The sequence below is a fragment of the Dama dama genome, chromosome 5 (assembly GCF_033118175.1).
Source record: "Dama dama isolate Ldn47 chromosome 5, ASM3311817v1, whole genome shotgun sequence".
NCBI classification, from domain to species: domain Eukaryota; kingdom Metazoa; phylum Chordata; class Mammalia; order Artiodactyla; family Cervidae; genus Dama; species Dama dama.
In genome coordinates, this window is record NC_083685.1 from 61,656,660 (window position 1) to 61,681,839 (window position 25,180).

Sequence of the window (25,180 nt, forward strand, 5' to 3'; positions counted from 1 at the left end):
CAAGGATCGAACCTGGGTCTCCAGCATTGCAGGCAGACGCTTTAACCTCTGAGCCACCAGGGAAGCCCAGGTATACATATATCCCCTCCCTTTTGAAACTCCCTCCTCTCTCCCTCCCCATCCCACCCATCTAGGTTGATACTGTACTAACTCTTAACCTGTTATTTAAATCTTCTTTCATATGTATATTAACATTAGGTTTTCACAATTTGAAAAAAGGGATTTATAAGACAAATCTGGTCCCATCACTTCATGGCAAATGGGGAAACAGTGGAAACAATGGCTGACTTTATTGTTCTGGGCTCCAAAATCACTGCAGACGGTGACTGCAGACATGAAATTAAAAGACACTTACTCCTTGGAAGGAAAGTTATGACCAACCTAGACAGCATATTAAAAAAGCAGAGACATGACTTTGCCAACAAAGGTCCGTCTAGTCAAGGCTATGGTTTTCCGAGTAGTCATGTATAGATGTGAGAGTTGGACTATAAAGAAAGCTGAGTGCCAGAGAATTGATGCTTTTGAGCTGTGGTGTTGGAGGATATTCTTGAGAGTCCCTTGGACTGCAAGGAGAACCAACCAGTCCATCCTAAAGAAAATCAGTCCTGGGTGTTCATTGGAAGGACTAATGCTGAAGCTGAAACTCCAATACTTTGGCCACCAGATGCGAAGAGCTGGCTCATTGGAAAAGACCCTGATGGTGGGAAGATTGAGGGCAGGAAGAGAAGGGGACGACAGAGGATGAGATGGTATAATGCCATCACCAACTCCATGGACATGGGTTTGGGTGGACTCCGGGAGTTGGTGATGGACAGGGAGGTCTGGCGTGCTGTGGTTCATGGGGTCGGACACGACTGAGCAACTGAACTGAAGTGAACTAAAACAAAATAAGAGAAGGAATATAGGAAAGATCAAGGGAGGAAAATAGGGAAGAAAGAAAGAAAGAAGGAGAAACCAAAAGAAAAAAAGAAATGAAAACGACTTACCTCTATGGACCAGATCCCAAACCTCATCAATTTGCTGGTGGGTTGGGAAATGGCCACAGTCATTGAAGTACTTAAGGAGTTCACTTCTTTCTAATCCTTGCCAGTCTTCTCTTTTAGCAAACATTGTTTCATAGACTACAAAGGAAAGAGATATTAGAAAATATTTTCTTTGTAAATAATATATCAAGTATATTCCCCACCTGAAAGTCTCATGAGGATTTAAAAATACTTTCAGTCGTTTTATTCTGATGTCTGGTGAGAAGCCTCCAGGATCAGAGCAGCACCAGATCGGCCTCCTGGTGGGGGTGGGGAGAGGAAGCAGGCATGCTTCCCCTCCCCAGATCTACAGGAGAGAATCTGGACTTGCTTCCCCACAGAGGACACAGGCATCCTCCGGTCAGGTTTACAGGACAGTCGTCCATAGACTCTGCAAACGTCACTGTTCAAACCACATCATAAGACATATAGCTCAGGGTTTCTGGGGACCTGACTTTTGTTGACGTATTTCATTTCTTTTTTTTTTTAGTTATTATTGCTTTTTATTAGATTCCCTAATTTTTTCATCTCTTTTTGACTTCTACCCACATTTTAACTACTTGATGATTACACTTTGGACTGTTTACATTATGGCTGATTTTGCCCTTACGGTGTCTACTTTTTGCTGACTTCGTGCACTTCTCCTTCCTATTTTAATGTCTTTTGTGACTCCTGGCTCAAGACTTCCCCAGAAGACCATTCAGTTGATCCATCCCTCACCTACTTCCCATACTTGGTGTTAGACAAGGTTTAGGTAACGCCCAGGAGCACTGACACACGTGATTTTTAAGTGTAGTTCTCCATTTTATTTTTTTTCAAAAAGGTGAAATTGAGTCTCCATTCTGAAGTATATGGATTAACCCCATGAAACTGATTGTTAATCAACATTTACAAGATGAGAAGGTCTGTGCTCAGTACAGGTTTAGCTCTGAAATATGGGCTCCAAATGACAAAGGGCACCAGAGTGGTTTCTAAGTGAATGTATCATCCTGGCAATCAACAGCATGGACTTCAATTTTCAATCCATTCACGTATCCACTCAGTTGAGGTGAACAGTCATGAGATATCAACAAGGTCAAGAAATGTTTAGTGATTGTAAAGGCTAAGTTCTTCAGTCCTGTCCGTCTCTGCGGCCCTATGGACCATAACCCACCAGGCTCCTCTGTCCATGGGATTCCCAGGCAAGAATACTGGAGTGGGTAGCCATTCCCTTCTCCTGGGGATTCTCCCCACCCAGGTACAGAACCTGCATTTAGCTTAGGTCTCCTGTATGGAGCAGGCAGATTCTTTATCACTAGCACTGCTTGGGAAGCCCAATTGCCTGAATACAAGTAGCTATTCCAGATTCTGAAACACAGCTGAAAATAAACATAAATGTCTATTAAGTATCTCCATGACTTTCTCTCTATATTCAAACAGGCAAACTAGAGCAGTTGCTATTGTTTCCTCCATTCATACTGCCTTGTCCCTTACGTGTCTGCGCAAACTAACCTGACTTTTTAAATTGCCAGCATCTACATTTCATTGCCTAAGAGCTCCCTCTGGCTGCAGCACTCTATTCTGCCCACCTGTGCAGAGAGTCAGAAGTGCCAGGGAATCAAGGCACCTCTTGGAGTGGCCCTTAATCTCTGACTGGGGGAGTTGGTGGATAAACATAGTCCTCGTGGCAAGATGGCTCCATTGTTCTCTAGAGGGATTAAGCTCTGGTTGCCCACACGGTCATCTGGTGGAGAATGCATTTATGTTCTTCCTTCATTCTCTTCTCTGTCTTCTCTTCTCATTTCTCCATTCTACTAACAGTATATCCTGGGATCAGCTTGCAAATAAGATAGCAGTACTCCCTCTCACTTTTTGAAGGACGTTTAAGTGAAAGGAGTCCCAGTAGTTTCTTTTCATTTCATTAATTAGTTTGCGTGCACCCACACTTAGTTGCAGCATGAGGCACCGTTGACCTATGTTGTGGCATGCGGGGTCTTCAGCTGAGGCAGGCGAGCTCTCAGTTGCAGCATGTGGGATGCAGTTCCCTGATCAGGACGGAACCTACCTCCCCTGCATTGGGAGCACAGGGTCTTAGCCCTGGACCACCAGGGAAGTCCCTCTGTAGAGCCTCAGTGAACAGAGTTTTCTCTTTCTTCCTTCTTCTTCCTGCCTTTTCATCTCTCAAACGCTCTGCTCCTTCATGCTTTTTCCCCTGAAAACCAAAGCTGCATGGATGGCGGAAACTGATCAGAGTCTCATGGCTTACCTAGAGTCTCTCTCCTTTTCTCTCTTTCTTCCTTAATCTCCAGCCACAAAAAATGCGGCATTCTAGCTCAAAGAATTCTGGTTATTGGTAAATATTTTTGATACATAATTTTAGCATAATTAATAAAATTAATGAAAACTATTCTTTCAAAAATATTTTTGAGCCCTTGTGATAAACTGATATTTGTTAATAGTGAGTGTGTACTATTGAACAAAACAATCACAATCCTTGTCTTCATGGAACTTATAGTCCACTGTTAAATAAGCATTTTATGACTAGCTAAAACTACCAAAAATGTAGCATCTTTACATTATAAGGCAATAAGTTGCTGATTCTGATTAAATATTATTTATTCACATCATTTTGTTGTTACTGTTTCAAATTTTTTAAAGAAAAGTTACAAAAACAGCTTTAAATTGAAAACAAAATTGAGACAAAGGTACAGAAATTTCTCTGAAGTCCTTTATCTCCACTCAAGCATAATTCGCCCGCCCCGAGTATCAATTATCAATGAATGCACCAAGGGATGCCTCTGTTACCAAGGACGAACCTACACTGACCTGACACATCCTAATCACTAAGGTCAATAGTTCACCTCATGGCTCATTCTTGGTGTTGTCTGCATTCTCTGGGTTTGTGTATCCATCACTGCAATAACATACAAAAGAGTTCCATGGTCCTAAAACTCTGTGCTTGCTAATCCGTCCTTCTTCCCACCCCAACCTACCCCAGCAACCATCGACCTTTTCATTTTCTTCACACTTTTGCCTTTTCTAAAGGATCTGATAGTTGGAATCATATAGTATGTAGCCTTTTCAAATTGGCCTCTTACACTTAATAATATGCAGTCAAGTTTACTCCATATCTTTTCATGACTGCTTCATTTCTCCTTAAAACGAAATGATATTTCATTTTCTGGATGCACCAGTTTATTTACACATTTACCTACCACTGTAGGTAAGGCTGCTTCCAAGCTTTGGCAATTACAACAAAGCTGCCATAGATATCCATGTGCAGGTTCGGTGTGGATATAAACCACCTGTGGCTAAATACCAAGGAGAATGATTGCTGGATCACATGGTAAAAGCAAGTTTAGGGCTTCCCAGGTGGCACTATGATAAAGAACCTGCCTGCCAGTGCAGGAGGCATAAGAGATGTGAGTTTGATCCCTGGATCAGGAAGGCCCCTGGAGGAGGGCATGGCAACCCACTGCAGTATTCTTGCCTGGAGAATTCCATGGACAGAGGAGCCTAGCAGGCTATAGTTCACTCACAAAGAGATGGACATGCAAGCAATTTAGCACGCTTGCACCAAACTGTCTTTCATAATGGCTGTATTGTTTTGATTTTACACCAACAATGTGAAAGGATACTCCACATTCTTATCAGCATTTTGGTGTTGTCAGTGTTCTGGATTTTGGCCATTCTAAAAGATGTGTAGTGGTATCTCTTTGTTGTTTTAATTTTCATTTCCCTGAAGACAAATGATGTGGAGAATCATTTCATGCATTTAATTGTTATTTGTATATCTTCTTTCCTGAGGTCTCTGTTGATACCTTTGGCCCATAGTTTAATCAAGTCATTAACTTTATTATTGAGTTTTAAGAGCTCATTGTATATTCTTGATAACAGTCCTTGGTTAGACATTTATCTTTCAGATATTTTCTTTCATTAAGTGGCTTGCCTTCCCACTCTCTTGATATTGTTTTTCACAGACAAAAGTTTATTTTAATGTAGTCCAGGGTATCAATTATTTCTTTAATGAATCAAGTATTTAGCATTATATCTAAAAAGGCACCACATCCAAGATCAACTATGTTTTCTCCTATTCCAGGAGTCATGTATAGATGTGAGAGTCGGACCATAAAGAAGGTTGAGCACCAAAGAATTGATGCTTTCGAACTGTGGTGCTGGAGAAGACTCTTGAGAGTCCCTTGGGCAACATTCAGAAAACTAAGATCATGGCATCTGGTCCCATCACTTCACGGCAAATAGATGAGGAAATAGTAGAAACAGTGGCTAACTTTATTTTTGAGGCTCCAAAATCACTGCAGATACTGACTGCAGCCATGAAATTAAAAGACGCTTACTCCTTGGAAGGAAAGTTATGACCAACCTAAGTGAAAGTGAAAGTGAAGTTGCTCAGTCGTGTCTGACTCTTTGTGACCCCACGGACACCAGGCTCCTCTATCCATGCGATTTTCTAGGCAAGAAAACCATTTCCTTCTCCGGGGAATATTCCCAACCCAGGGATCGAACCCAGGTCTCCTGCAATGTAGACAGATGCTTTACCGTCTGAGCTACCAGGGAAGTCCTGACCAACCTAGAGAGCATATTAAAAAGCAGAGACATTACTTTGTCAACAAAGGTCTGTCTAGTCAAGGCTATGGTTTTTCTAGTAGTCATGTATGGATGTGAGAGTTGGACTATAAAGAAAGCTGAGCACCGAAAAATTGATGCTTTTGAACTGTGGTGTTGGAGAAGACTCTTGAGAGTCCCTTGGACGGCAAGGAGATCCAACCAGTCAATCCTAAAGGAAATCAGTCCTGGGTGTTCATTGGAAGGACTGGTGTTAAAGCTGAAACTCCAATACTTTGGCCACCTGATGCGAAGAGCTGACTCATTGGAAAAGACTCTGATGCTGGGAAAGACTGAGAGCAGGAGGAGAAGGGGACAACAGAGGATGAGATGGTTGGATGGCATCACTGACTCAATGGACATGGGTTTGGGTGGACTCCAGGAGTTGGTGATGGACAGGGAGGCCTGGCATGCTGCGGTTCATGGGGTCATAGACAGTCAGACACGACTGAGCGACTGAACTGAACTGGACAACAAAGAGATCAAACCAGTCAATCCTAAAGGAAATAAACCCTGAATATTCATTGGAAGGACTGATGCTGAAGCTGAAACTCCACTACTTTGGCCACCTGATATGAAGAGCCAACTCATTGGAAAAGACCCTGATGCTAGGAAAGATTGACAGCAGGAGGAGAAGGGGATGACAGAGGATGAGATGGTTGGATGGTATCACCAACTCAATGGACATGAATTTGAGCAAACTCTGGGAGATTGTGAAGGACGGGGAAGCCTGACATGCTGCAGTCCCTGGGGTTGCAAAGAGTCAGACATGACCGAGCAACTGAACAACAAGGTTTATAGTTTGCATTCTACACTTAGGTCTATGATCCGTTATGAGTTGATTTTTGTTAAGTGTATAAAGTCTGGGTTTAGATTTATTTTTCTAAGTGTAGATGCCCAATTATTCCAGCACCATTTGTTGAAAATACCATCTTTGCCCCATTGCATTGCCTTTGCTCTTTTGTCAAAGACTGGTTGACTGTATTCATAGGTGTCTGTTTCTAGGCTCTCTATTCTGTTCCATTGATCTGTGTATTCTTTTGCCAATACCACACTTGAAACTGTAGTTTTAAAGTCAACAAGAATCGGTCCAACAACTCTGTTCTTCTTCAATATTGTGCTGGCTATTCTGGCCCTCGGACTCTCCACATAAACTTTATTCAATTATTTTGTTGGTATCCACAAAATAGCTTTCTGAGATTTTGAACGTGATTGTATCAAATCTATAGATCACATAAAGAAGAACTGACATCTTTATAATATTGAGTCTACCTATCCATTAACACGGAGTATATATCCATCTGTTTAGTTCTTTGCTTATGTTCATTAGAGTCATGTAGTTTTCCTCATAGAGATCTTATATATATTTTGTTTCATTTATATCTAGGTATTTCATGTTGGGGAGTACTAATATAAATGGTGGGTTTCCCAGGTAGCTCAGTAGTAAAGAATCCACTTGCCAATGCAGGAGATGAGGGCTCAATCCTTGGGTCAGGAAGAAACCCTGTAGAGGGGAATGGCAACCAGTTTCCATAATCATGCCTGGAAAATCCCATGATCAGAGAAGCCTGGCAGGTGATATTCCATGGGGTCACAAAGAGTTGGGCACAGCATGCCCATGTGCAATATAAACGGTAATGTGTTTTTAATTTCAAAGTTCACTTGTTCATTATAGTATAAAGAAAAGCAATTAACTTTTGTACAGGAACTCTGAATCCTGCAACCTTGATATAAATGGCTTATTAGTTTCAGAGAGCTTTGTTAATTCTTTCAGATTTTCTACACAGACCATCATGTGATCTGTAAACAAATATAGTTTTATTTCTTTCTTCCCTATCTGTATGCCTCTATTTCCTTTTCTTGCATTACTGAATTAGCAAGAACTTCCAGAATGATGTTGAGAAGGAGTGTTTAGAGAGGACATCACTGCCTTGTACCTAATCTTAGTGGTAAAATTTTGAGTTATTCACATTAAATATGATGTTACACATAGGTTTTTTTGTAGATAGTCTATCAAGATGAGAAATTTTCTCTTTATTTTCTGTTTACTGAGAGGCTTTTTTTTTAATGAATAGGTGTTTGATTTTGTCAAATGCTTTTTCTGCACATATTAATATGATCATGTGAATTTTCATTTTTAGCCTATTGATGTGATGGATTTTATTCACTGATTTTTAAATATTGAAACAGCCTTGCAAACCTGCATGAGCACCATTTGGTCATGGTGTATAATTCTTTTTATACTTTTTGGATATGATCTGCTGCTATTTTATTGAATATTTTCACTTCAATATTCATAAGAGATACTGATTTGTAGTTTCCCTAAAATGTCTTTGCTTAGTTTTGGGGCTAGGGTAATGATAGCCACATAGATTAGGAAATATTTCCTCTGTTTCTGTACAATGGAAAAAGATAATAGAGAATTGGTATCATTTCTTCCTTAACCATCAGGCAGAATTCACCAGTGAACCCGTCTGGGCCTTGTGCTTTGTTTCAATGGTTATTAATTTTAGATTCAATTTCATTAATAGATACAGGACTATTCAGAGTGCCTATTTCTTCTTGTGCGAGTTTACAAGATTTTTCTTTCCAAGGAATTGATTCATTTTATCTAGTTATTGAATTTGTAAGCATACAGTTATTCATAGTATTTTTTAATTGTCCTTTTAATGTCCCTGGAATCTGTAGCAATAGCCCCTTTTCATTTCTGATATTAGTAATTTGTGCCCTCTATTTTTTTCTTCTTAGTTAATCTGGCTGAGGCTTATCAATATTACTGATCTTTTCAAAAGACCAATGTTGGATTCACTGATTTTTCTCTATTGGTTTCCTATTTACAATTTCACTGATTTCTACTCTAATTCTTGTTATTTATTTTCTTCTGCTTATTTTAGATTTAATTTGCTCTTCTTTTTCAAGTTTCTTATAGTGGAAACTTAGACTATTGGTGCTAGTGATAAAGAATCAGCCTGCCAATGCAGGAGACACAAGAGACATGGGTTCGATCCCTGAGTCAGGAAGATCCACTGGAAGAAGAAATTTCAACCTGCTCAGTATTATTGCCGGGAAAACTCCATGGACAGAGGACCCCGGCAGGCTACAGTCCACTGGGCCACAAATAGTCAGACACAACTGAGCATACTATTCTTCCTTTCTAATATATGCATTCAATGCTATAAGTTTCTCTCTAAGCACTGCTTTTTCCACATCACACAGATTTTGATAAGTAATATTTTCATTTAGTTTAGAATATCTTTACTTTTCCTTTAGATTTCTTCTTTTATCCATGTGTTATTTAGAAATCTGTTGTTTAATCTCCACATATTCAGGGGTTTTCCAGGTATCATTCTGTTGCTGATTTCCTACTCAATTTCACTGTGGTCTGACAGTGAACGTCATATTGTTTCCATTATTTAAAATTTGTTAAGATATATCTATGGCCCAGAATATGGTTCATCTGTATGCAGGTCAAGAAGCAACACTTAGAAATGGACATGGAACAACGGACTAGTTCCAAATTGGGAAAGGATTACGTCAAGGCTGTATATTGTCACCCTGCTTGTTTAGCTTACATGGAGAGTACATCATGAAAAATCCTGGGCTGGATGAAGCACAAGCTGAAATCAAGATTGTTGGGAGAAATATCAATAACATCAGATATGCAGATGACACCACCCTTATGGCAAAAAGAGAAGAGAACTAAAGAGCCTCTTGATGAAAGTGAAAGATGAGAGTGATAAAAGCTGGCTTAAAACTCAACATTCAAAAAATGAAGATCATGGCATCTGGTCCCATCACTTTATGCAAAACCGATGGGGAAACAATGGAAACAGTGAGAGACTTTATTTTTGGGGCCTCCAAAATCACTGCAGATGGTGACTGCGACCATGAAATTAAAAGACGCTTGCTCCTTGGAAGAAAAGATATGACCAACCTAGACAGCATATTAAAAAGCAGAGACAGTACTTTACCAACAAAGGTCTGTCTAGTCAAAGCTATGGTTTTTCCAGTAGTCATGTACAGATGTGAGAGTTGGCCCATAAGGAAAGCTGAGTGCCAAAGAATTGATGCTTTTGAGCTGTGGTGTTGGAGAAGACTCTCGAGAGTTCCTTGGGCTGCAAGGAGATCAAACCAGTCAACTGCAAAGGAGATCAGTCCTGAATATTCAATGGAAGGATTGATGCTGAAGCTGAAGCTCCAATACTTTGGCCACCTAATTCGAAGAACTGTATCATTGGAAAAGACCCTGATGCTGGGAAAGATTGAAGGCAGGAGGAGAAGGGGATGACAGAGGATGAGATGGTGGGATGGCAACACTGACTCAATGGTCATGAGTTTGAGCAAGCTCTGGGAGTTGGTGATAGACAGGGAAGCCTGGCATGCTGCAATCCATGGGGTCGCAAAGAGTTGGACACAACCTAGTGATTGAACTGAATTGGTCAATGTCCCATTTGGCACCTTGAAAAAAAAGTTATTTTGATGTTGTTGAATGAAGTAGTTTAGAGATGTTAATTATATCCTGTTGTCTGATGCCATTATTGAGGTCAACTATGTCTTTATTACTCTGCTTGCTTAATATGTCTGTTTCTCATTGTGGAGCACTGAAGAGTCCAAATGTGACAGTGAATTCATCTATTTTTTCTTGTAATTATATCAGCTTTTACCTCACATAGTTTGATGCTATGCTGTTAGGCACATACACAATTACAATTGTTAATGTCTTCTTGGAGAACTGACCTTTCTATCATTATGTAATGCCTTTCTTCATCTTTGATAACTTTCCTTAATTTGCAGTCTGCTCTATCTAAAATTAATACAGCTACCCTGGCTTTCTTTTGATTGTTAGCATGGTGTATTTTTCTCCATCCATTTACTTTTAATCTACATATATCTTTATATTTAAAGTGGGTTTCTTGTAGATAGCATAACAGATAAGTTGTATTTTTGATCCACACTGACAATGTCTCTCTTTAATTAGTGGATTTAGATAATTTAACATTCAAAGTCACAATTGATATAGTTGAATTCATAGCTATTATATTCAATAGTTTTTCTATTTATTGCCTTGTTCTTCTTTGTTTTTATTTTTATCTTCTGTCTTTTCTCTGCCTTTTGTAGTGTTGAGGATTTTATAAGATTTCTCTTTATCTCATTTCACAGAATATTGATTTTACTTCTTTTTTTTTTTTAACTCTTTTAAAGGGTTGCCCTTATCCACAATATTCATTAAACATATAAACAGTTAATCCAAGTCCACTTTCAAACAACACTAACCTACTACATGGGTATCACAAACATCTTACAATAACAAAATAACCCTAATTCCCTCCTCCCACCCTTTGTATAATTGCCATCAGTCACTTCACTTATATATATGTATACATATATTAGCATATAAAATTATACCTAAGCTGTACATGTATATTATATTGTCAGCATTTTTTTAAATAACTGTCGTCTGTTAAAACACTTTGGAATAAGAAAAATGAATGTTTAATTTTACCTTCTTATTTCTTATGCAGTGCTTTTGTTTTTGTAGTCTGAGTTTCTTACCTATATTATTTTCCTTCTCTCTAAAAAAAAATTTTAAATGCTTTGTGCAAGGCAGATATGCCAGCAACAAATTCCATCAAGTTTTGCTTTTCTAAGAAAGTTCTTCATATTTTTTTAAGGATAATTTTGCAGGGCATGAAATTCTAGGTTGGTGGTTTCTTTCTCTCAACTATTTCATGCCATTCTTCTTGCTTGAATGGTTTTGGATAAGTCAAATGTAGTCTTTTTTTTTTTTTCCTCCAGAGGCAAGATATTTTCTCTATCTAACTTCCTTCAGAATTTTTTCTTTATCTTTAACTTTGTAGTTTGGAGATAATATACCTCAATATAGTTTTTTGGAACTTATTCTTCTTGGTATTCTCTGGGCTTCTTCTGTGGTTTGGTTTCTAACATTAATTTAGGGAAATTTTCAGCCATTATTGTTATAAATATTTCTTCAATTTCTCTTTCTTCTCCCTTTGGTATCTCCATATGTAACTCCTTCCCTAGTTGCCCCAGAATCCCAAGATACTTTATTCTGTTTTTTATTTAAACCTTTTTTCTCTTTGCTTTTCAGTGTTCAAGGGTTCTAGTGATATAGTTTCTAGCACAGGGAAGCTCTCCTCAGCCATCTTTCCAAGAAGCCTATCAAAAGTGTTTTTCATTTCTGTTACAGTATTTTTAATTGTCATCATTTCTTTCCTGGGATTTCCATCTCTCTGCCTACATTGCTCATCTTGCATGCTATTTATTTTATCCATAATTAACATATTCATTGTACTTGTTTTAAATCCTCAGTCTAATAATTCCAACATCCCTGCCATGTCTGGTTCTGATGTTTGCTTTCTCTTTACAAATTGTGGTTTTGCATTTTTGTATAGCTTGTAACTTTTTCTAGATAGCTAGACATGACTAGGGTATTTGGTAAAAGGAATCGCTATAAAAAGGCCATTGGTAATGTGGTGATAAGGTACTGGGGGAGGGGAAGTGTTCAAACAATTAGGTCTCAGTCTCTGATTGAGCCTATGTCTCTGGACTATGAATTTCATGAATGTTTCCCTGTCTTTTTCTTCCCCCTTAGGTCGGACAGGATAGTCAGAGTGGATGAGAATTGGGTATTTCCCTTCCACAGCTTAATCAGGCTCTGATAATACCCAACAGGTTAGGTTCTGGTTAATTAGTTTCCCCTGAAGGCAGGCCTTATTAAGAAGAATGGATGGCTCTGGCGTATTTCAAAATGGTTCATTTTCTCATAATTATTCTGGGAATCTGACTGAGCTTCTGTAGGTGAATATCAGTACTGTGGAGGTGCCTTTATGACTGGATCCTCCTGGAATTTTAACTCAGTGTTGTCCGCATTGAGCCTGCAGCCATTTGTCAATTACAGTTCCTTTTTCTTACCCAACTGCCGGTTCCCACATCAGATTCTGCTCGTGAGTCTCTGCTCTAGTAACCTGGGACCGCCTGTATTTGCAAGCCTGTCTCTCCAGTTTGCCTGTATCCTCCTCCCCTCTCTTACAGGGCTCAGCTGAGTTGCGGATGTTTTAGTCTGTTCAGATTTTTTATTTGTTAAGATGGAGTGATGACCTCCAAGCCCCTTACATGCAAAAGCAAAAACTAGAAGTCTTCATTTATTTTTAAATCAAGAAACAAACTGTAATATTCATCCTAATTCTAAGCAGTACTAAATATAATAAAAATCAGGCTCTCTGAAAATTAAAATAGAAATTGGAAAACTTGTCTGTTGCATGGAATTTCAACACCAAAAAGCAACATATAATGGATATCTGTTGTTTCATCTCCTCAGTGCCCATGAACTGCTATTCTGTTATAAATACATAATTTTCCTTTGGGGAACTCCTCCCTCCCTCCAATGAATATAGCCCCTATGCAACACCCAATCAAATTTCTTTGTCCTACACCAAGGTAAGGTGTTGAAGACATAACTCAGACTAAACCAACCAGGAGTTCTCTCCCTAGAATTAAAATTTAAAGCTCAAGAATAAAAAGTCATAAAGTGATAGCATCTTTTGTATCCCCCCTAGAGGCAAATAAGAGATTTTGCCTTATTTTTTGCTCCCTAGATCTCTGGAGCTACTCTGGTTTATGCTCCATCTGAAATCTGATTCTTTAGCTATCTTTCTATTAAATTTCCTATTTTTTTTAAGCCTAATAAATTAATCCTCATATGTCACCTTAAAATGCAAATAGCTTGCAACAATAAAAATACTTGTGTTTTCTATGGGTAATTATATGTAAATTATATGTAAGTTTTTAATGGTTAAATTAATTCCAAACCTAAAATCAAATCAGAAAGGACAGCATCACTCACATTTTTTTCTGTCCATCCATTCCTCCAACTCTGTAAGGTTTATGATTTGTCTTGTCCTCCAAAGACCAAGTCGATATTTAACACGATAGATTTGTCTGCAGTACATATTTATAACTGTCCTCAAATCTGGTCCATGATACAAAGCCTATAAAATAGCAATATAAACAGTTGAACTCCTTATATATTTTTGCTATTTATATTGAATCTGATTATGTCCTATTCATTTCATCTATCTCACCCAGTTTCTTAGAGCATATATTTATATTTCTAAATAAGGTTAGCAAAGTACGTGCATCATAGAATGGTATAATCTCCCTAAAGTTCAGAGAACATCATTTTGAGTTGCTTTGGCATCACATACTTATGCTTGCCATAACATAGAAGTTTTAGTAATGAATAATTGCATAGAAGCTTCCTAAGTTGGTGTAGAGATTTCTATAATATGTAGCCCACTTAGCCAGAAAAAAATATATAAAAGTTTTATTAAGGCATTACTCTGTAATGTTGTATCACTCTGGGTGCTCAAATCCTTGTATTTTCTTTCTTTCAGAAACTGTATATTTATGTGTTGTACCTATTTTTCACTGGATTTTTTTCAGGTTTTATCATAGGTACATACCTGTTCTATCAGCTTGTATTTTATTTGTGACTATATTTTTCTGTATGCACATTTTCTACATTCTACTCAAATAAACCTTTAAAAAAGTATAAAAATTCATCTATTTCATTTTTTTCTTAATAACCAGTTCCATCTTCTTTATCCACTCAATTATTTTTACATTTTCTATTTTCTAGCTCATTACTTTCTCTACTTATCTTTATTAATTTCTTTTTTAAGGTTTCTTTTCTCCTTCTTGACTTCTTGAATTAAAAACTTCATTCACCAATTTTCATTATATTTTTAGGAATCTACTTAAGTTCATGAAATTTCTTCTGAGTCTGCTTTCCTTTGACATGCTTTGCATACTATTACACAAGTAAAAACCCTAAAGCATAAAATCTTTAGCTTTCCCAACGTCCTATAGTTAGTAAATTACAGAACTGGTTCTAAATTCAAAACAAGGATACTTCACAGTCCACACTTTTAATCATATGCTATATTCCTCTTAATTTACTTGAATTTCATATTTTTTACCCATTCTGGAAATTCTTGTTCTAGTTCTTTCCTAGTTTATTTATTATTACACTTATGATCAATTGTTCTTGCTCTTGTCATTTATTTTCTGTTTTGTGTGATTCTTTAAAGGTTGTTTTATTATTTTATTTTTCTTCACCTTTGTTTAGCTTTCTGGTTCTTCTCTGACATTTTTAGATACTATGTTTAAGCCTATATTTCTTAATTTGTCAAAATTTTCAATGAAATAATATTTCTTGATTTACCGGAACAAAAAATAAATTAGCATCATTTCACTACTTTCCTTTTCTCCTTCCACCTGAATTCCATCAGAATCAGGCAGATTCTAAATGTTCGCTAATGTCTTTCAACATTTAATTACATTTTCCAATGTATAATTTTAATCTCCCTTTTGTTCAATAGAGCTTTGTCACTTTGTTGTTGTTGCTTTGTTTTGTTTTAAATAACAAATGGGTCACACTTTAGGAGCACTCCCCACCATGTGAATCTTAGTAGAAGGCAGAGCTCATGTCCTTTACTTGAAGCCACAAATCAGATGCTCACGACCTAAGCCTCCTCTGTTGCTAGGATGCAGACATGTGACAAAGCCTCATCCATTATCTACACACGCCTCAGGTTTTGACTAGAAATTAATAATGCTTTTAAAAGGGAAACAGTGGGAAATCTATTTCTGTGGAAGAGTAATCTTGGCACAATATCCATTTTCCAAAGGTGGCATTTGTGGAGGGAGTACAGGATTCAGCGATTGCATCAGAATTTGTGCAGGATTTGACTGCAGTCCAGGGAGCTATCTAGGCTAGCCTTCATCATTCCTCTATGTTTCTGAGCTTACTTCTTCAGACCTCTGCCCAAAATTTTACTCAATACCTTCCTGATTAAATCTGTCAGTAGGTTCCTCTTGCTTATAATTAAAAATCAAGCACTGTTTTAATTGTATTCTTAGAATATAAACCAAAAGGTCCTTGCTTAGAGTGCTGCTTAGTTGAATGGTGACATTTGCTAAGGGAGAAGGAACGTTTGGGCAGTCACCAAACCCAAGCTGAGTGTTTTTTCCTCCAAATTTAATAAATACTCTTTTGTGGACACAACCCATCTCATGAAGAAACCCTTCTCAGATCTGAGGCATTAAGAAGGCTACCTAGGAGGTTTTCATGGTTAAGAAGTTGGGTCAGAGAAAATGGCAGGCATCCATCTGTGTGCTTCTTATTATAGCATGCCTCTCTGCCAGCCTTCTGTACAGAAATATGCCTTAGTTATGCTGCCATGTCATCTCAGTATGCAAATCTTCCACTATATTTCTAAATTTGTCTGAAGATAGAATTAACCAGAAAAATGTACAAATTGATACAACAGCAATATTTAAATAAAAGACAATGCAAATTACTGATTATAATTTTCCAATCCATGTTGACTTAAACTATAATGTATCATGCTTATCATACATCAGGATTAACATTTTTTTACAAATAAAAGTCTGCTTTGTATTTGATATGATCATGTCTTTTGTTTCTAAGTAATGAATTTATTTCTTGTTTGGTTAATTCCACTACTATATGATACTTAGTGGTACTCAATTTCTTTGATTACTAGCAAGAGTAGCCTCTTTTCATGTTTACTAACCATTTATGTTTATTCTACTGTGAAGCACTAGCTCATGTTTTCTACCCATTTTTGCCTAGGCCTTCATTCCTAGAAGCATTGGGAATCACTGACTGACCCTCTTTATCACACTGTGTCTGAAATTTCTTGATCTAACGTGTTTCAGTTTTCTTCATACTTCTCTAGCTATTTCTTCATTGTTTGTGAAATCCTCACCTCTGGCTTCCCCTCTGAGCATTGGTCTTTCTCATTCTTATCTTTATATGCCTCTATCCTTACTTTATATACTCTCTGGACAATGACATCAATTCCAATGGCTCTAGACAGTATCACTAATAATGATTCTCAAATCTATGGATGAAGGCAGAGTACAGGAGGGTATCCTTGGTTGCGGAGCTGAATGAAGTTTTACATCGTCTTACCCCTCCTCCATTGTGTTGAAAATAATTTATTCAAAAACATGAACCATGAATATTTCTAGACCTTGTGAACAGATTAGTGAAGAGAAAAAATTTCTGATAGAAGGGACGATAATCCAGTGAACAAATATGTATTACATAGTAGTAAGTAGTGCAAAGAACAATAGTGTTTTTAATAGAATAGGGAATGATCAGAGTAAGTGTTTTTTTAATAGGATAGTATTGGGCAGGGTTTTTGATAATGTCACAGTGAGCAGAGACATGAATGAAGTAAGAAAGCCATGCAGTCATCTGGAGAAAGAGCTTTCTCGGAGATAAAGTGATAATCATTGCCAGATTGAGCCACTTTAATGTGTGGGAGGGTTTGTATTCCTTAAGTTGTGTTAAGGTAGAAAAAGTTTTGGAAGTTCTCATGAATCCCAAATGCCTCCCTATGGCCCAGTCATCCTTCCGAGCTTTAGACTCCTGTACCCAATCGCTTCCCAGACGTCTCAAGGATGTTGCACAGCCACTTCAAGCTCAGTGTTGAAAAATGGACTCTACCTCCCTTCCTTTCCCTCCACCTCTCCTACTCACTCCTCCTAAGTTCTATATTTCACAACCATCCATCATGTTGCTCAAGACAAAAGCCTCAGAACCATTATTGACTCCTCCCACTTCCTCATCTCCAAAGCCAATCACTTTCAATATCCTATCTCCTGTCCATTTCTCCAACCTTACCCCAAATCAACACCAACATTATCATTACTGAATAAGCATCCTAGTGGTTTTTTCTCTAATTTTGTCATCCTCTTTACTCAATTCATTGTCCAGAGTCAGTAATTTTTCTAAAATAGCAAATCTCTTCATGTCACTCACTTCCTCTAAAGTCATCCTTTCTGATACACTAAGTATAAACTCCTTAGCATGGTTTTGAAGAACATTGTTCATCTGCTCCTACCTTCATGTTCCTCTATTGCCACTGTCCTCCTAACTAGGCCCCCAAATATTCTGTCTCACCTAAGGCCACTGAGATTTTCTTTCCCTGGGCCTGCAACTCTCTCAACTTCCCAGTCTACACAGACAAAACACACTTTGCAGACAAAACACAATCATCCTCCAGATCTCAGTTTCGTGGGACTACTCCCATACCAGACAGAGGCCTTTGGGTTAAATGGTCTTTCTAAGTTCTCATTATTAAATACCTGAGACTTCCTCCATTTCTGTCTGGACTATTTGTTCTATGCACCAGGCAAGAAATCAGATCCAGTAAATAGCAACTATGATCAATTTTTTTTTTAAGTATTCGAGAATATATTAATATAGCTCTCCATGTTTGTACATGCGTGCTTGGTCACTCAGTCATGTCCAGCTCTTTGCGACCCTTTGAACTGTAGCCTACCAGGCCCCTTTCTCTGTGGAATTTTTCAGGCAAGGATATTGGAATGGGTGGCCAATTTTTCCTCCAGGGGATCCTCCCGACCCAGGGATCTAATCCTTGTCCCCTGCATTGCCTGCACTGCAGATGGATTATTTACCACTGTACCACCTAGGAAGACTGGAAATAAATAATGCTGATAGTTAAACGCAGCAATCTCTGTAGTCTCCTTATGGCTGATATAATAAAATGCCACTTCATTATTTCTAAATAAACCCAACCTGGAGTATTTCACAGAAAAGACAGAAATTGTACCGTCTCTTGAGGTACCTTAAAGTGACATTCTAGCAGACATTGTCAACAGTCATAAGCTCTGGAGTGCCGGCTAAACAATATGACTGTGGAAGCTTCCCGGTGGAGGGATTGCCGCAGTCCTGACAATCATCCAAGGATATGCTGTGTGGCCTCTAGACCAGAAAGTCTATCAAGAATTCCCCCAACAGCAACCCTGCACACAGGCTCAGTCCTGGAACCAGACTGTGTATGCATTACAGGCCTGCCACACAAGCATTTCAACAGTGAGCAAGACAGCATTCACTATGTTACAGAGCAGCCACCCAACATACAAAGCAGCACACCAACGGTGGGAGAAAGAAGAAAGTCAGTGGTCGTAACAAAGTTTATAACCAGATCGAAGTCAACAGTCCAGTTGATACTTCTTGGGATCCTTGAAAAGGGCTTCTCACTCTTTTCATTTCAAATTTTACCTCCATATAGAAATTAAAATTTTTCTTTGTCAATCTCTCCTTTTCATTATCATCTTGGGCCCATTCCTGCTAAGTTTTCTAGACATATTTTTGTCCCATATGCTATGGATGATGCTACAACTCTCTCCAACATCAGGAACTGCTATAATTAAGTTAAATTATGATATAACTGAGCTTTCCTGGTAGCTCAGCTGGTAAAGAATCTGCCTGCAATGCAGGAGATGCTGGTTGTATGCCTGGATCAGGAAGATTCCCTGGAGAATGGATAGGCTACCCACTCCAGTATTCTTAGGCTTCCTGGTGGCTCAGCTGATAAAGAATCTGCTTGCAATGTGGGAGACCTGGGTTCCATCGCTGGGTTGGGAAGATCCCCTGGAGAAGGGAATGGCAATTCAAGCCAGTATTCTGGCCTGGAGAATTCCACAGACTGTATAGTCCATGGGGTCGCAAAGAGTAGGACATGAATTACATTATCATATGTATAATGTCATGCATATGACATACTATATTTACTTATATATGTTTATATATACATGTTATATATGTGTGTGTGTGTGTGTGTATATATATATATATATATATATATATATATATGAATCTCTGGTGCCCTGACAAACTTCTATAACTATATTTTGTTGTATTAATTCATCCATTCAGAAAGTCATTTGTTGAGTACCTGTCACACACTAAGCACTGTTCTAGGTATTGAACACAGAAGTAAACATGACAGAAAACAACATAAATAAACATACACAAACAAGTAAACATATATACATATATGTTATACATGCAAACAAGTAAATAAACATGCAAAACATCAAATAAGTGAATATAGTTAAAATGAGAGAGACTATATGTGTCAAAACAATATGTGGTGTTATAAATAAAAATAGTGTGTACTCCCAAACAGGTCATATAGATTGTATTATCCATGACAGACATGTAAACAAAAGGTCAAAATGTAGAATGATCAGCACAATAATGACCAGAAATGGAGAAATCAGCTCTGCTTGATGGACCAGAGAGGGCGTCTCAGTTCAGTTCAGTTCAGTCGTTCAGTCATGTCTGACTCTTTGCAACCCCATGGCCTACAGTACACCAGGCTTCCCTGTCCATCACCAACTCCTCGAGCTCACTCAGACTCATGTCCATTGAGTCGGTGATGCCATCCAATCATCTCATCCTTCTCCTCCCACTTTCAATCATTCCCAGCATCAGGGTCTTTTCCAATGAGTCCAATGAGTCAGTTCTTTGCAGCAGGTGGCAAAAGTATTGGCGCTTCAGCTTCAGCATCAGTCCTCCCAGTGAATATTCAGGATTGATTTCCTTTAGGATGGACTGGTTGGATCTCCTTGCAGTCCAAGGGACTCTCAGAGTTTTCTCCAATGCCACAGTTCAAAAGCATCAATTCTTCTGCACTCAGCTTTCTTTACAGTCCATCCATACATTCTTTATAGTCACATCCATACATTACTACTGGAATAACCATAGCTTTGACTAGACAGACCTTTGTTGGCAAAGTAATGTCTCTGCTTTTTAATATGTTGTCTATATTGGTCATAGCTTTTCTTCTAGATGTGGACATTTAAGTTCTTAAAGAAAGAATTAGAGTTTATGAGAAAATTAGGGAGGAAGAGTAATCCAGTCTGAAAGGTCAGCATTAACACATAAGATAATAGTAATGAAACAGGGAATGAAACGACTTGGACTTTGCTAGGGCACAGGGTATTAATGAGAAAGTGTCATGTGATGAGCCTGGACAGCGGGAAAAGGCCAGACCAGGGAGCTCAGATGTGCTGTATACTAGAGAATTCATAGTTCATCTGATAAGCAATATGGAGTCATCAAAAGACTCTAAGGAATAGGATAAGGTCATCAGAGTGGAATTTCCACCATTGCACATGACAGATTAGATGGGCGTAGGTCTACAGGCAGGGAGACCAATTAGGAGACTACTGCAGTTCTCCATGCGAGGGGGTGATGGATGGGAGCTCTGGCAAGAGCCCCGAGAAGAGCCGCATAAGAAATATTAAGGAAGCGGTGACCCATTGAACATGGGGGTGAGCAAGCTGAAGGAGACTAAGAAAACTCCAGGTATATAGCTTGCACAGTGGGTATTGGGAGGGTTCACCAAAGGAAGCGCTCTGTGGAATGAGAAAATGAGTTCATTTAAGGCTCTGTGGAGTCTGAGCTAACTATGGACCTTGCAAACAAGCAATTAAATGCCTCAATCTGGAGCTAGAGAGACCAGTCTGGGATACGGCTTTAGATTAGATTAGGGAGCAATTAGCCACAAAGTAGGTCGATGATATAATATGTAGAATAACATGGGCTTTGGGGTCAGACAAAAGTTTGAATTCTAGCTCAGTCACTTACCAGCAGTACAACTGTGGTCAAATGACTTAATTTCTCTGAGCATGAGTTTCTTCACATATAAAATGAATATAGCAGCTATTTCACAGAATGAGTGAAAGATTAGCTATATGGAATGTTTTATTTCAGAGTTTTACATGCTTTATCCTATATACTTATCAGAACTACAAATGTGTGTTATGTGTGTATATTTGCTCTAACTCCATAAGATGATGAAGAGCAGAGAGCTGTTGTGCTACAGTCCGCGGGGTCACAAAGAGTCAGACACAACTTAGCAGCTAAACAATAAAATGTACTATTAATGCATGCATACATATACATACAGAGACAGGCAAATGGATTATGTTCTAACAGCATCTCTATGTTCTCAGAGAAATGTATTCAGGATGTACAGTGCAAGGCCATTTGAAAGGGCTCCTCCCAGAAAATCAAGCAATTCAGGTGGGCACTTCTGACCTATTCTTCCGTTTCTAGCTGGTTTTCTAAATTTTTTTATTGGCAGACTTCAGGTGAGAATATGTTTGAATTTCTCTCAAAGGTTCACCGAAATCTGTTCATTCGGATTCTCCTGCATTTGCCCAGCCAAAATAGGTCCTTATGATTTATTTTGAATGTCAGGACTGCTGTTTATAAAAGTTGTTAGGTGGATATGTGTGGTTTCTTTTTAAGGTAAAGGTTTATGCTCTGCAAGAGTACCCAGGAGTAAGAGAAGTGGAAAGTTGCTTTAAACAGAAAATTAGCCTATAGCATAGGAGAAACAAAACCAGTGCAAAGATAGGTGCTCTGAGCCTTAGAGTAAAAGTTGTCCCAGGACTGTTGGGTTAAGGATAAGCCAGGCATTTGTTCACAGTCTCCGGCTTGACACAATCTGCAACTGTCACAAGAGAAGATTATTCATAACAATTTTTTTAACCAAAGAACTTTATTTTGGAAAAATCATAGGTATATTGACCAAGTTACTGTTCAAAAGTCTGTTAATTGAATGTAAATGTACACTGATGAATGAATGGATAAAGAAGATAAGGTATATACATAATGTATGTGCTCAGACGCTCAGTCTTATCTGACTCTTTTCAACCCCATGGACTATAGCCAGCCAGGCTCCTCTGTCCATGTGATTTTCCAGGCAAGAATACTGGAATGGGTTGCCATTTATTCCTCCAGGGCATTTTCCTGACCCAGGGATTGAACCCATGTCTCCTGTCTCTCCTGCATTGGCAGGCAGACACTTTACCACTGAGCCACGTGGGAAGCCCCATATATAGTGTTTTATATTATATATATATATAAAGCATATATAATATAGATTTATGTTTATGTATTATAAACTATAATTATACAATCATATATTTATAATTATACATAATCATATAATTACATGAACGTATACATAATTATACATTGTTTATATTATATATACTATATTATACATATTAAGTGTATATAATATATATTATATATAATGAGATATGAGTGAAAAAAAGAATGAAATCTTGTCATTTCTGACAACCTACTTGATATCAGGATGGAACTAGGGGACATTTTTTTCCTTTTTTTTTTTTTACTTAGAGCATATTATGCTATGTGAAATAAGTCAGACACAGAAAGAAAAATACTGCATGATTTCACTAATGAACAAATAGAACAGAAACAAAGTCATATACACAAACAGGTTTTTGCCACAGGAGAGGGGATCCAAGGGAGAAGACAAACAGATAACAGAGATTAAGAGGTATAAACTTAAAATTGTATATTATAAGAGTCATGGGTATGAAATGTACAGTACGGGGAATAAACTCAATAATTACATGATACCTTTGTATGGTGACAAATGATAACTAGACTTGTGGTGATCAGTTTGAAATGTATAGAAGAATCAAATCCTCTGTTGTGTAACAGGAATTAACGTAGTGTTATAGGCCAATTACACTTCAAAAACAAATAAAAAAGCAAATAAACAAACTCATAGTAAAAGACATCAGATTTGTGGTTACCAGAGGCAGGAGGCAGGGGAAGGGGAAATCAGCTATTGTACAAACTTCCAGTTATAAGACAGATGAGTACTAGGGATGTAATGCACAACAGGATAAATATATGAAAGTAAAGAGAGGAGAACCTAAGAGCTCTCATCATGAGCAAAAGTTTTTTCTATTTCTTAATTTTGTATCTATATAAGAGGTGATGGATGTTCATTAAACTCATCGTGGTAAATCATTTTATGATGCATGACAGCTGAATCATTATTCTGTATACTTTAAACTGCGACAGTGCTACATGTCAGTTATATCTCAGTAAAACTGGGAGAACAAAGAATTTTTAAACACATTATAATATTCAATATATGCTTTACCTTTATCATTATTCTTTGGAATCTTTTGCGTTCGAGCCACCCTCTGACAAATGCCTGCATGACGGTGACCATTTTAATTATGTTTTTGGTTATTGCAAATTTTTTTCTTCCCCGGAACACTTGGAAGATCTCTATGTGTGGTCCAATTCTTTTAACTTTATTGTCAATTTTATCACTTTTACTAAGAATGGATTTGGGGCTAAAAATAAAATATAAAATTTCTTATTATAGTTAATAAGAAAAACAAACTTCTAAAAAGTCTTAAATTCAATTTCATAATGAATATAATGAAATAGAAAATACACTGTAATTAGCACATATAATTCATGTATATATGTGTGTGTGTGTGTGTGTGTATATATATATGTATATGTATGTATCATCTGAACATTCCAATAGGGTTTTCCAAAAAAGGTTGAATATGTCAAAATCAATATAACATGCATAAATTGACCTTCTGAAGAAATGAAACCTAAAAGAAAGTAAATCTGTCAAAGCTTATCCACAAGTATTCAAAAGAGAGATACAGTATCTAAGGAACAAAATATTTTCATATGACAAGGCACATTAGTAAAAATAACTTTCCTGTCCCAGAAGCTATTTTAAACTAAAGACTGCAGCAAAATTATTCAGCACTGATACTCTGCTTACCAAACTCCTCTGAAAAGTAATTTTATTTTCCAAATGCTCTCAATTGAGAGGCAGGGTATGTATTGACAGAGCCATGGACCACAGGATCACAGACGTGAGTGATCATACTAGAAAATATGACAAGCCTTGCAACACTGATATGGATGGCCCTTGCAGCTATGATGACCACGTGAGAAGACTTTCTGCATGAACAGTCTGTGACCTTGGTAATCTTCTGTCTGCTTTTTCCCCTTGTATATCTTTTGTATTTTTTACATGGTAGTCAGGTTTTTCAAAGTCTTCCAAAGTTCAAAATGTAGTTTCCTTGCAATTTTTAGCATACAAACATCTTTTTCTCCTCTTAACTGCTTTTGCTTCTGCATCTTTCACAGCTGGAGTTCCAATGAGATAGCCAGGTCATTTCACACACCAGACCTGAGTCTTGCCCTACAAAGCGCACTGTGTATAGACTTCTAAATCCCAGACCCAACTTTCTTGATTCCTGGAGTGAATATCATTGACTGTTTCTACAATTTTCTTCTCCGGATCTGTTTTGATATTTGCATTAAGCTGGTTCTTATAGACTCCTGTTCTAGTTTGCACATAATCATTATTTTTCTTCCCCTGGTGACTAAAATGTTGGAAGTCTGATTTTGATTATTGAATCCAGCCATCTAGTCTCTGTTGGGTGGTAGATGGTAGATAACAGGGGATCTTTTTTCCATTTGTTTCTTCTACTAGTTTGTCTTGAAACTTGTGGTATCTTCTAATATGCCTTGCACTATCAGTATACCTAAAATCAAGTTTTCCCTGTGACTCAGCAGTAAAGAATCTACCTGTAATGCAGGAGACGCATTCCTGGATCAGAAAGATCCCCTGGAGAAGGAAATGGCAACCCACTCCACTATTTTTGCCTGGAGAACCCCATGGACAGAGGAGCCTGGCAGGCTATAGTCCATGGGGTCAAAAAGAATCAGACATAACTTAGCAACTAAACAACTGCGACAAAACCTAAAATCATTTGAGATACTTTTGTACCCACTAGATTGGAGATCCGCTCCA

The 25,180-nt window shown here is 37.8% G+C and overlaps 1 protein-coding gene across 1 annotated transcript in view; it reads right to left on the bottom strand.

Annotated features, from left to right (window-relative positions):
• Positions 1 to 24,501, bottom strand: part of LOC133055543 (IQ domain-containing protein M-like) — a 155,695-nt gene extending 131,194 nt beyond the window's left edge. Inside the window, exons 1-4 of the mRNA XM_061140714.1 lie at positions 24,395 to 24,501; positions 23,489 to 23,687; positions 13,489 to 13,633; positions 987 to 1,121 (exon numbers count right to left, since the gene is read on the bottom strand). Of these exons, the coding sequence (XP_060996697.1) occupies positions 987 to 1,121; positions 13,489 to 13,633; positions 23,489 to 23,687; positions 24,395 to 24,501 (586 nt within the window). The remainder of the gene's footprint in view (positions 1 to 986; positions 1,122 to 13,488; positions 13,634 to 23,488; positions 23,688 to 24,394) is intronic.
• Positions 24,502 to 25,180: the final 679 nt, after the last annotated feature.